The sequence below is a fragment of the Mustela erminea genome, chromosome 9, assembly GCF_009829155.1.
Source record: "Mustela erminea isolate mMusErm1 chromosome 9, mMusErm1.Pri, whole genome shotgun sequence".
In the NCBI taxonomy this organism is placed as follows: domain Eukaryota; kingdom Metazoa; phylum Chordata; class Mammalia; order Carnivora; family Mustelidae; genus Mustela; species Mustela erminea.
Window position 1 is genome coordinate 96,973,661 of NC_045622.1, and position 12,147 is coordinate 96,985,807.

The window sequence follows — 12,147 nt, forward strand, 5'->3', positions numbered from 1 at the left end:
ATTAAGTAGTACAGTTGCAGACATGGTGACCTGTAGGCCTGGACGTCCTTCAGAGAGAGGGACTCTGGAGCTGAAATGGAAAGTTCTCACTGTCTGCAGGGCTTAGGATGGGTGTGGCACGGCGTCTCCTGAAAGCTGGAGGGCCCTCAACAACTGCGGGAGAAAACCCCTTGTCACTGCAGACTGGTGGCAGCTGACGATCGAGGGGTCTGGGTGGAACCCGGGAAACCTCCACCCATCCCATCCAAACATCCATAGGGTTCCATGAGCCAAAGCTCATTTTTGAGTCTTGAACCCCGCATCCTGCTCCCTGCAATCTAACAGCCCATCATTTTTGGTCTAAGGTAATCTTTCTAGACTCCAGCCAGAGCTAAGAATGTTGTAAGCAAGCAAAGGAGGTCCCAGGGCTGGCGCAAAAGATACTCAGAAGCTGCAGATCTGTCTTCTGGGTGACAGGACTCGACTCTAGCCAGCCTGCGGTCTGTATGGCTGGTGGCTTGAGTGCCTGAGGTGGAAGTGCTCAGCTCTGCTGGTCCATGAGACCACCCAGCCAGCCCATCATGTAGTTGGGAGAACCACTGCAGTTCCAGAACCAAACTTTGCAGCTGATGCTGTTGGCTGCTGAGGGGGTCCCTGGAGGCTGGGCTGGGCTGGGCTGGACTGGGTGTTAGAGCCTGAGCTCAGCTACAGGATATTTTGGGGGTGAGGACAGATAGTAAGGTAGTGTTACCGCCTGGGCTCTTTCCTACCTCTTGGGAGGGTCAAGCTAAAGCTGTTTGCTACCAGGCATCGTTTTTCTAGTAAGCAAGCATCCCGCCCATCTGGACCGGAACAGGCTGAGGGCTTGAGAAGCCGGAGCCAGGCTCCTACTGCCAGCAACTTAAGATTCCACATTTCCACGGGACAGAAGGTCCTGGGAAGTCAGAACCAGCCCCTCCCTGTTTAGCATTGAAGATTGACACACAAAATAGGGAACGCCTGAGCAGCCTGCAGTGGAAAGTTGGAGTCGTGTTGTGTGACGGGCGGATGCAGGAACAGAGAGCAGCTGGGGAAGAGGAAGACTGAGAGGACGTGGTGGGGTATGGCTGGGACCATGCAATTCCTGGCTTGGCTAATATTAGCCATTTGCCTTCTCCCCGGGGTGACTACAACCCAGCACCATCCAGGTACGGGGCTTTAGGGTGGGGTGGATGGGAGCCAAGGAATGCTGCCTGCTGATAGCAGTTAAAGTTGGTTCTATCTGAACCTAGCAGGGCCTATGCACTGTGGGCATGGTAGCAGATTAACCTGTGCAGCACGGCTTAATAGTCTGGGCCCTCACCCTGGAACCAGAGAGGTCCAAATGAAGGGAGGTAGTCCCAAGTGCTCTCAACACCAGCCCTGGACAGAGGTGGGCAGTGCCCTTATTCTAGATGTGCAAACAGGACCTCTGGATCTGCCCTGGGCTCAGGACCATCATTCTAAGGACTGGGCAGCACACCAGAGTATGGGATGAAAGAAGCTGCAGCAGACAACCTGCCTTGCCTGGCTTCCCTGCCTTCTGCATGATCACTACTGAGGGGCAAGGAAGGAGCAGATTTCTTCCTAAAGGGGTCCTCGACCCTTGGGGAGAGTCACTGGCACTGTCTTAGGACACAAAGTCCCAGATGATTATAGGGAGGGGAAGTGAAGTGTCTTGTGACCCAGTGGTTGGGAGTTCTTTGCCAAGGGAACTGTAGAAGTCGAAGGAGGAGTCCTGGACATGTGCCAAGGTGCTATCTGGGTTTGGGATGATGATTTGGGGATCACTAGACCTATGCCTGGGAGGGTGAATGTCAGTGGGTGTGTGTGTGTGTGTGTGTGTGTGTGTGCGCGCGCGCGTGCTCGTGTGCGTGTGTTTAAGGGAAGGGGTACATGGGATAGTCTTCCTGGTTTTGTAGATAGAAGAACCTCTAAGCATCTCTACCAAATAGCTAAGGGGCACCTCTGGGAGGCTGGGGTATTCAGGGTGGAGCTTGGCAGGGACCTGATTCCTTTCTGCTGCCCCAGGGCAGCCCATGGACAGTGCCAGCGTGGGAGGTGGCCTGCAGGAGCCAGAGGCCCCGGAAGTGATGTTTGAGGTCTTTCCTCCAGCCTGGGATATGGGGGAGGGAGTGTCCAGAGGTCCCTAAGCTCGGTTGGGAAGGGGGATGTTTCAAGCTAGGCCTGCTGGGCAGGGGGGTGGGGGGCAACCCAGCATGGGTCCTATTGCCTGCTTATGCTCCCCACCCCCCCAGCCCACTCTTGCTCCCTGCCCAGCCCCCCAGATCCCAGCCCACCCCTTACATGGCTCCCCTTGCAGCTACTCTGGGCTGGGCTGGAGCTGGATGTCATGGGGCAGCTGCACATCCAGGATGAGGAACTTGCATCCACACGCCCAGGCCGCCGACTCAGGCTCCTCCTGCAGCACCACGTGCCCAGTGACTTGGAGGGTGCTAAGCAGCGGCTGCGGCAGTTCCAGGATCTGCGGAAAGGGCCTCCTCTTAGCCCTTGGGACTTTGAACATCTGCTTCTTACAGGCTTGTCCTGTGTCTACCGGCTCCATGAGGCTAGTGAGGCTGAGGAGAGGGGTCACTGGGCCCAGGTTTTCGCCCTGCTAGCACAGGAAACACTCTGGGACCTGTGCAAGGGCTTCTGCCCCCAGGGGAAGCCCCCATCTTTGGGGCCCTGGGCCTTGATCCTTGACCTCTTTCCCTGACCCTCCCCTTTCACCTACCAACCCACCACTGCCCCCCAACCCATGGCCCAAGCCAGACCCATCCTGGGCAGTGGCTTCCATCTGGCACGTGGTCCTTCCTACTGTGTCCAGGTCTCTGGGCTTGGATTGTACCCTGGAACCCAGTTTACCCCTTCCCCATTTTCTTCCCTGAGCCCTGGGAGGGTAAAAACCTGGGTCTCAGGCATCAGGCACAGAGCTAAAAGCAGGACTTGCAGGTGTGTGTTGGGGGTCGGGGTTGAGAAGTATGTTCAAGAGATGCTGAAAAGAAAGCCGCCCCAAGGAAGGCCAAGTCAGATGCTCCAACTCCTACCCTGTCAGTCTGGGACAAGTCTTGCAGAATCTATGGGGACCCTGTGAATGCGCACCACCCAGTCCTAACTTACATACCCCTTTTAAATCCTAACCAGTGTTCTGGAGTCCCTGTGCCCCATGCTCCCCGTCTAGACTAGAACAGACTGGACATTTTTAGTTTGGTCTGTTGGAGGAGTGGAGGTAAGCAGGTGGAAGCACATTACCTTTCCTTGGGGGGGGGCGAGGGGTGGAGGGGTGGAGGTGTGCGCTGGAGGGGGTGGGGGTGCAGGTGTTTTGGTCCATTTCAACAAGGCTCAGATGAACACCTCGGAGGGGGAAGAGAGGCTGCGAGGGGACTGACTGAGACAAGCTGAACCTGGCTGACGTAGTCCTGATTCTGTGTAACTGTCCCATAAAATGTTCTGTTCTGGCCTGCAGCCTGTGTCTTTTTATGCCCAAGTAAGTTGTTTAACCCCTGCCCTGGGCGAATCACCGTCCCTGTCCTGGGAGGGCAGGAGGTGGGGCAACCAGGTATCAACCGCTCATCCCCCATAACCCTGCTAGAAGAAGGAACGTTCGGTTTCCTTGAATCCCGTACTCCTCGGCAAGGGAGCAGGGTGTGGTCCCTTGTCGCAAGAAAGAACCAGCTGCACCCAGAGTGACGTCGTAGGTCTGTGGGAAGGAGGTAGAGGGACTGACTGGAAAGGAACGTGAAAGGGAGTCCCTGAAGGGGTTGGGCGAGTCGAGTTCCGTTCAAACACATTCCCATCTCCTCGCCCACCACCCAGGGCCTGACCGGATCCTGCCCTCGGCCCTCCGCCCCACACCCCGGTCTGCAGTAGTCCGTGCCTTCCCGCCCCGCCGGAGACCACAGCGTCGCCGAGAGGACAGAGCGCAGGACCCCAGGCGGACAGGCGCCGGCGCAGGCCCACTTTATTGGCAGAGTCAATGGGCCGTCATGCTCGCGCCGGCGGGTCGCTCGGGCCGCGCGGCCCGGCTCCGCATGCACGCCCCGGGCCGCCCCGGGGCTCGTCTCCCCGGGCGGGGCTCAGAGCTCCGGGGGCCCGAGGCCCGGCTGGCCGGCGGGCGCGAGGTCGGGGTACACCAGGAAGCCGGAGAAGGTGATGTACTTGCCGTGGTTGCTGTAGGCGCCGTAGCCGTCGTGGTCGTGGCTGAGCAGCCAGACGGCGTCGCCGCGCCGCAGCGCCAGCATCACGCTCTGGCTCTGCATCTCGCGGCGCCGCGACGCGCCGTCGTCGTAAATCATGGCCTGCACCTCGTCGCGGTTCTTCATCAGCTTCACCGACAGCGTCTTGCGCGGCAGCTTGCCCAGCGTGAAGGAGAAGAAGTAGGCGCCCGGCAGGCGGCAGCGGAACACGCCGGCCGCCGCGTCGAAGTCGCCGCCGATGTTGACGAGCTCGGTGTCGAAGGCGAGCGGCCGGTGCCGCGGCCCCGGGCCCGCGTCCGAGCCCACCAGGCTGCGCGTGCGCGCCGCCGAGAAGGCCGAGCGCGGCTCGGGGGGCGCGGGCGGCCCGCGCGCAGGCGCGTCGGCGTCGGCGTACACCAGGTAGCCGCTGAAGGTGGCGCCCGGGGCGCCGAGCGCGTACTGCGGGGCGCCGTGCAGCCGCAGCCACACCGTGTCGCCGTAGTCGAGCTGCAGCATGGCGCTCTGGCTGGCGGCGCGCCGCGCGCCGGGCCGCCGCTGCTCGTCGAAGGCCAGCGCCTGCACCTCGTCGCGGTTGCGCACCAGCATCACCGACAGGCTCTTGTGCGGGGCCTTGCCAGCCGTGAAGGAGAAGAAGTAGGCGCCGGGCACGCGGCAGCGGAACTGGCCCGTGGCCGCGTCGAAGTCGCCGCCGATGTTCACGTACACCTTGTCGAAGGTCACCGCCATCTCCGATGTGCCCTCCAGGGGGGTGGTGCGTGCCGCCGAGAAGGCCGAGCGCAGCTCCGTGGAGCCCGCCGCCGCGGGCCCCAGGGCCCAGCAGGCGGCAGGGCCCAGCAGGCCCAGCAGGAGCAGCAGCATGGTGCCTGGGAGGGGAGGCAGAAGGGGAAGGAGATGGGGCCTGTGCAGGGGCTGCCTGCAAACGCCCAGAGTTCCGAGACTGGGAGGCGCTGTTATTTTCACAGCCTGTCCCTGACCCACAACGAGGACTCTGTTTCCTACGCAGCTGGACCAGGTCAGCCGTTCTCAAGCTTCAGCGGGCCTCAGTGTCATGTAGACGGCTTACTAGAACACACGTTGTTGGGCCCGCACCCCCAGAGTTTCAGTAAGTTTAGGATGAGGCTTGAGAATTTGCATTTCTAACAAATTCCAAGTAATGCAGATGCTGCTGGTCCAGGGACCGCACTTTGAGAACCAGATTAAGCCAGTGAGACTTTTTTTTTTTTTTTTTTTTTTTTTTGGTAAGAAACGAACCCCTTTCTCAAGTGAAGGCTCACACACCTGTAACACAGATACAAGCAGAAATGCTTTGGTGGAAGGGGCCTGTAACCCATCAGCTGGGTTTACCCCCTCCCCACCTTGGCACCACAGAGGGTCGTCAGGGCATCTGTTTCTTTCAGCCTGATTTGCTAAATTTTCCTGTGGCTATTCTATGAACCTTGGCCTCCCCCTCACTCAAGCACTAGTTCTCTATACTGATGGCCAATGTTTCAACCCCCATATGGACAGAAAAGGAAATAACTGCTCAGTGACCCCTTTCCTGGCCTCTGACCCACAAGGGTCAGCCACCACTTTGGACCTCTGGACTCCCCAGGGGCCCTTCTTGCAGCAAAGAGGTCAAAACAGCTGGGCTTTGACATAGCTCTGTCTTCACCCCTCAACCTCCCACGGGTGAAATCAGAGTAAGACTGACTCTTTCCTCTGGGCTTGAGGGCTGGTCCCTGAGCAGAAGAGAACCAGAGGCTCCCGTGAATAGAGAGGGGGAGCAACAACTGCAACAAAGCTTTGGCAAGGCTGTGAGGTCAGCAGCTTTGTTCCTCAGTAGTGGTGGAGGGAAAGACTGACAGCTAGACCTGGGCTCAGTTCCTGGCACTACCACTTAAACGTGTGAAACCTTTGGCAAGGTCCTTAACTTCTCTGGGCATGGCTTCTTTTATGTAAATAGGGAGACCTGCCTCAGTCTTATTGTGAGGATGCTCTGACGTGGCAGGTACAAACCCCATTTGTGAATGGTAGTGTTGCCCAGGTGTGCAGGTACTTCTCAGCCTTGAGAAAAGTGATCTGGTCAAGTTCTTGACATGAGGAGTTAGGAACTCAGTAACTCCTACCCCCTGGGAGCTTGCGAAGGCAATGTTTAACTCTATCATGCTTCTGTAGGGCATAGGCTTTGGAGCTTCAATACCCAAAGGCCCTGAAGTGGAAACAAAGTGGGAAAGAAAATGGGAAGTGGGAGTGTGTGTAGCTCTGCGGCTCTTAGAGACACTGGGGGCTTGCTGAGAAGGACTGCCAGGGGCAGAGCTCGCTCCACAAGGACATTCGTCTTCGGGTAGGTGGGCACTAGAATCTAGCCCACATTCTACTTGCCCTATAGGGTAGAGCTGCTGCACCTGGGGAAGTGTGCCTTTTTCTAATTTTCATAATAAAGACCCCAAGTCCCTAACCCAGTTGAACCTTCTCTCCCTACGGGGGAGGGACCTTTTGTAATTCCTACAAAGGCACCCCATGGGGTAGGATACCCTTCATGAGGGCAGGGAGGAAGAAGGGGACCCATCTACAGTGATGAAGATTGCACCTCCTGAGTACTCCCTTTCATAAAGCTCTTTGGACACATCTGGTCTTGCAGCAAACCTTTGAGACAGGTGGGCCCTCTCCCACTTTATAGATGAGAAATTCAGGCCCAAACTAGGAAAGAATTTTGGCCCAAGGTAATCATGCACACTGAGGCACCCTTGAACCAAGGTCTTTTGACTCCAGATTCAGTGTGCCTTCCTCTCCACCACCGTTTTTCCTCATAGACCCAGATATTTCCAGAGAACCTGTCCTTAGCCTCGGTTTCCCTTTTTTGGAAAAATAGGAGAGAAGAGAAGTAGAATAAATCTTGGGATCCAGGGTGAAAGAGAAAGAAAGCAAAAAGGAAATGAAGCCAATGAAACAAGCAAGAACTCTAGCGTTTTGCCTTCTGGGAGTATGTGAACATCTCAGCTCTTTCTAACCCTACTCCTCCCTCTAGCAGGTCCTGCCCCAGGAGCACATGCCCACCCTGCCTTCAGCAATCTCCCTGCAGAGTCTCGTGCACTCCACGAGGGCCAGAGGGTCCTCCTGTGTGTACAGTACTCGGCCCCTGCCCATTTCTCACCAGCACTGCCATTTCCCAGATCCCTAGGTCCCCATCCTTCCTTAAACCCCGTTCCCAGGGCCGGTCAGAGGTAGGAGGGTGTCAGGTGGGCATCATAGCTCCAGGAAAGGAAATGGCTGTTCCTAGCTCTGTCCAGGTGAGGCTCAAAATAGTCATCTTCAAAGAGACAAAACTGGGACACGGAGACCTGGGCAGACCCAGAGCCGCGGAACCGACGGGGGCGGTGCCGCGATGTCAGGCGAAGGGGATCTCAGAGCCCCTCTCCTCGCCAAACCCCACTCCCTAATTACCCCCTCCTTCAAGCCTCTCTAGACCCTCTTCCCACCTTGAGAGACCCTCATGTTCCCAAGAAGATAAGCCCTCGTTTTACAGAAGCCAATTAATCCTTCCTCCTGAGAAAAGAAATCCCTCGGGAGGAGGTACCCTAGACACCCCCCCGCCCGCCCCCCTGCCCCCCTGCCAACCTTCCTTCATCCATCCCTTCCGAGTGAAAGCCCTTGAGCCTCTTTCATGAAAAAGCTCTCAGGTCCTGCTTTTCAGCGATCAAGGAACCCGATTACCCCGGCGCCTTCTCCCGCCCCCGCTTCCACACGGGAGAAAGCTTGGCTCCCCGCCCCGGAGCTGCCCTCACCTGGCTGGGGGCGGCGGGCGGGTCGGGTCCGCTCCGAGCCAGCGATCCGGCTCGGGGCTGCTGGGTCCGGACTCCGGGCTCCCGGCTCCGCGCGGGCGCTGGGGCTGCGCACTGACCGCCCGCGCTGCGGCGGGGCCGGGCCTTGTGGCGGCGGTGACGGCGGCGGGGCGCTGGGACCCTGGGACCCCGGGGCGGGCGCGAGGCAGCGAGGCGACAGGGAACGAGGGCGGCTGAAGAGCAAGGCGAGCTGACCGGCGCGAGGAGCGGCAGGGGAGCCGCGGGAAGGGGGAGAGAGGAGGAGAAAGGAGAGGGAGGGGCGCGCCGAGGAAGGGGAGCCGCGCAGGGCCTAGGGGCACCGCACGGAGGAGGCCCCCGCGCAGGCTGCGCCGAGCCCAGGGCTCTTCTTCATCCGTGACCTCCCTGGAGCTTGAGGCTCTGGTTCCACAGAACACACATCATCAACCCAAGTTAGCAGACGGGGAAACTGAGGCCTGAGGCAGAGGACAAACTGGGGGTGGCCCAGGGCACTCTCTAGACCGGCCTCCTCCCCGGTTTGAGGAGAGGGGGCTGCCGCAGAACACGGACTGGACAAGCCCCTGGGCGGCAAGGACAGTGGAAGGTGAGATTTTGGCTGGGACAGATGTCCAGGCTGAATGGCACTGGGGGAGGGGGTCTGAGGGAAGGAAAGGATAAATGGGTCAATGTCACCAGTAAAGAAAGAGCTTGGAGTGACCTAGTTTCTCTTCCTTGCCTCCGAATCTGAAAATGCCCATAGATAGTTAGGAAGGAAGGAAGGAGGAAGACCAAGCCCCCAGACATCGGTGGGTCAGCCTGGACCCCCTGCGGAGGGGATGCAAAGGAAGGTCATCCTTGGGGCAGAATTGAGTTTTGGCTGACTAGGCTGCTTCCCCAGTGCCCACAAGAAAGGAGAAGGCAGTGGGTGGGCTCTGAGGGCCCATTGCAGAGGGACACCGACACCTTGCCTGCCTGGGGTGAGGGTAGCAGGATCCAGCCAGACATCAGGGCCAGGAACAGCTGTCTTCCCAGCTCAGCACTCACCAGAGAACCACCCCCCCAACCACCACCATTGGCCTCCACTCTGGGTTTTGACTCCTGCAGCCATCTTGGACTCCCTCCTCAGGGAGGGCTGCTGTTCTCTCCCAACAGCTGTGGGGGTATGCACCTTCCTGGCACTCAGTAGGTGTTGACTGAGTGGATGGCTCTAGAAGGGCCCTACTCTCAGCTGCCAGGAGCTGGTGCCCCCCCCCCCCCCCCCCCCCCCCCCGTCTCCCTCTGGTTGATTCGGAAGGCCTGTGCTCTGGTCGTGGCTCTGCCACAGACCCTGTGTGTGGACCCAGAGAAGCCTGGCGCCCAGGGAAGCCGTCTGCCTTCTGGAGCTTTCCTTCTGGAACTCTCAAAAACTCATGTGACCCCAGTTAGTCGAAGCAGGTTAGTTCTCATGAAGGCGTTGATAACGATGATGGGCTCATTAAGTTATCTTCAGGGCATTAGATGAAGGATGAATGCGTACTTGCCTCAACGGAAGGAAATGAACAGAGGCATTTCATGCTGGGCACTGGGGATATTTGGGGCCTCGGGTGAAGTACCTGTCTAGCCCTGGTTAGATCACGACTGTGCCCTTCACCGGATTCAAAAGCTTGGGTCCGGAGCCTATGGGAAGGCGTGAGGCAAGGGAAGAGTGGGATGAACCACGCAGGGATGTGGCAGGAGGGCTGAGGAAGGCGGGATGCTGACTTGTGTCAGCCACAAGCTGGTTAGAACACTGGTCCTCTTCTGGACCAGAAGGGTGAGGCTGCCATCTTGAAAGTGCCTTTTGAAGTGTCATTCCAATGGTGGGAGGGCAGGGAGGAAGGTAGGGTTCTCTGGCAAGACCATTATATCCTGGTGGGGGCCTGGCTCAGGCTGAAAGCCATTTGATACTTTCCCTGGGTCCATAAAAAGTTCCACAGGAGCAGTCAGGGTCAGGGAGACAGGTGGCTGGGGCAGAGGACAGCAGGGTTTGTGTTAGGGGCCACTGGGAAAGAGATCTGGAGAAAGAGGATGCCTTGAGCTGGTGGGTGACTAGGGCAGGCTGGAGTGGGGGGCACGGGGGTGCCAGAATGGAAGGAGCAGGTGAAAAGAGCCCTGGGCTATGTTGTACTTCCTGCCTGCTCCCACTCTGTTGTTTATTGATTATAACGCAGTAACAATTTTAATGTTCTCCTTTTACTGAGTGTAGCAGATACTATTAGTGACCCCCACCCCCACCCCCACCCCCAGGTCGACCCGGAGGTCATTGGCTGACAGTTCCTGAATTTGCTTCCAGTCTCTCCCGGGACCTTCTTGGCTGGGAAAGTGAGTGTGCGGCAGGCTGCAAGTGGAGAATTAACACCCCTGGGGGAACCCGCAAGCAAGCAGGGTCCAGAGTTCGTGGGTAAACCCTATGGGTTTCAGGCCCTCGGTGGGACAACTCCCGATTGTCATACACATTCTGGTCTAAGAGACTCCAGCGTGAAGTTGAAGTCACCCATGGGAAAAACCCACTCTTCCCTGTTTGCTATATTTGGTTTTCTCCCTTCCTTGTCTCACTTCCCTACTCCTTCACCCTGCTTCTTGGGATTAACTTTTAAATAAACTACTTAAACCCAAATCTTTGTCTCGAAGTGTGCTTTTAGGGGAACCCAAACTAAGACAATGAACAATACCTGTGTCTTAAATCGTGGTATGTGCTTTTTCACATCTGTTCCCTTATTTAATTTTCTTAACATCCCCTGAAGTAGATACCATTAACCCAATTTTACGAATGAGGAATGAAGTGGTTATGTGCAGGGAGAGGAGGGATTGAAACCCAGGTGTGCTTAGCTCCAAAACCTGATCCTTAACCACTGTGTTCAGCAGCCTCCCTAATTCTCTGATCCTCTTTGGATCATATATTTTCATCTGTAAAACAAGGGATGGGCTCTTGAGTTTAAAGGGAAGCAATGTACCCGGTTTCTCCTGGGGCTAGGCATGGCCAATGAGATGTGAACAGAAGCTACTGGGAGAGAAAGTGCTTGCAAGGGGCCAACTCAGCTAGAAAGCCCTCTCTTTTGCTATCCCTTTTCTCTTCCCTCTTCCTGGAATGCATACATGAAGTCCGGAGCCTCATTTGCCATCTTGGGCCAGGAAACACCAGTGAAGGGTTTTAAGGCACAGTCTTAAGGTAGGTGCCCAGGAAGAAGCTGAGATGAAAAAGATCTAGAAACCCTGCCCTCAAGGAGCTAATCATTTAGTGGGAGTGGCTAGATATGCATAGAAAGAACCCCAACAAGGTGAAAGAGATCAGCCTCCAGAGCTGAGCTGCTATGTGCTATGAGAGCTCAGGGAGGGAGAAATTCCACCAGCAGTGTGTGGGGTTGTATGGGTGTGTAGGGAAGATGTCACAGAGGGGGCTATTTCTTTTTCTTTTTTAATTTAGCTCTTTTACATTTTTAAAAGATTTGATTTATTTATTGGACAGAGAGAGATCACAAGTGGGCAGAGAGGCAGGCAGAGAGAAAGGGGAAGTAGGCTCCCTGCTGAGCAGAGAGCCCCATTCTGCGCTGGATCCCAGGATCCTGAGATCATGACCTGAGCTGAAAGGCAGAGGCTTTAACCCACTGAGCCACCCAGGTGCCCCACATTTTTTTAAAAAAAGTAAGCTCTACACTCAACATGGGGCTTGCGCTCACAACCCTGAGATCAAGAGTTGATGGTGTCCTGACTGAGTGAGACAGAGACAGAGAAGGCTATTTTTAAATAAGGCAAGGATTTGGCAGTGAGGTGGAAGAGCAGGGGTGGGATCCCATCAAAGGTAAGAATATGAGCAAAGGTGTGAGGTGGCCTAGACAGGGCTTGGGGAGGAAACCTTCCATGACTCAACTCCCGGGGGAAGGGTTTGTGATGGGAAGGTATGGCAGGTCAGGTGCATGCGCTTAGATGCCGAGCTCAGGAGCTCAGACTATCCTGCAGCAGAGGGGGACAGAGCTCCGAGCTGTATTTTAAGATTACTCTGGCTGAGAGATAGGGGACAGAAGAAACGCCATCAGGGAGACCTACAAGAAGACACAGTGTGCGGATGAATCTAAACTACACAGGGCTAGTCAGAAAGGAAAAGCAAGGGAGGAGACGACCCGGAGAGAGACTGAGAGAGTCCAAGAGTGACAGAG

General features: G+C 56.7%; 2 protein-coding genes across 2 annotated transcripts; one reads left to right on the forward strand and one right to left on the reverse strand.

Moving 5' to 3' along the window:
• Positions 1–709: 709 nt before the first annotated feature.
• Positions 710–3,482, forward strand: FAM180B (family with sequence similarity 180 member B). Its single transcript, XM_032358131.1, has 3 exons — positions 710–1,166; positions 2,029–2,099; positions 2,321–3,482. The coding sequence occupies exons 1-3, from the start codon at positions 1,082–1,084 to the stop codon at positions 2,714–2,716; spliced, it is 552 nt and encodes a 183-aa protein (XP_032214022.1). The 5' UTR covers positions 710–1,081; the 3' UTR covers positions 2,717–3,482.
• A 446-nt stretch (positions 3,483–3,928) lies between these two features.
• Positions 3,929–8,067, reverse strand: C1QTNF4 (C1q and TNF related 4). Its single transcript, XM_032358129.1, has 2 exons — positions 7,961–8,067; positions 3,929–5,059 (listed from the first exon to the last, which is right to left on the reverse strand). Exon 2 carries the CDS (start codon positions 5,052–5,054, stop codon positions 4,077–4,079), a length of 978 nt encoding a protein of 325 aa, XP_032214020.1. The 5' UTR covers positions 5,055–5,059; positions 7,961–8,067; the 3' UTR covers positions 3,929–4,076.
• Positions 8,068–12,147: the final 4,080 nt, after the last annotated feature.

Bases quoted from the DNA above. Each gene is read 5' to 3' on its own strand.
- FAM180B (XM_032358131.1), top strand. From the start codon at position 1,082: ATGGCTGGGACCATGCAATTCCTGGCTTGGCTAATATTAGCCATTTGC. The intron at 1,167-2,028 runs GTACGGGGCTTT...CTGCTGCCCCAG, and splicing joins TACAACCCAGCACCATCCAG to GGCAGCCCATGGACAGTGCC. The intron at 2,100-2,320 runs GTCTTTCCTCCA...CTCCCCTTGCAG, and splicing joins CCCCGGAAGTGATGTTTGAG to CTACTCTGGGCTGGGCTGGA.
- C1QTNF4 (XM_032358129.1), bottom strand. From the start codon at position 5,054: ATGCTGCTGCTCCTGCTGGGCCTGCTGGGCCCTGCCGCCTGCTGGGCC.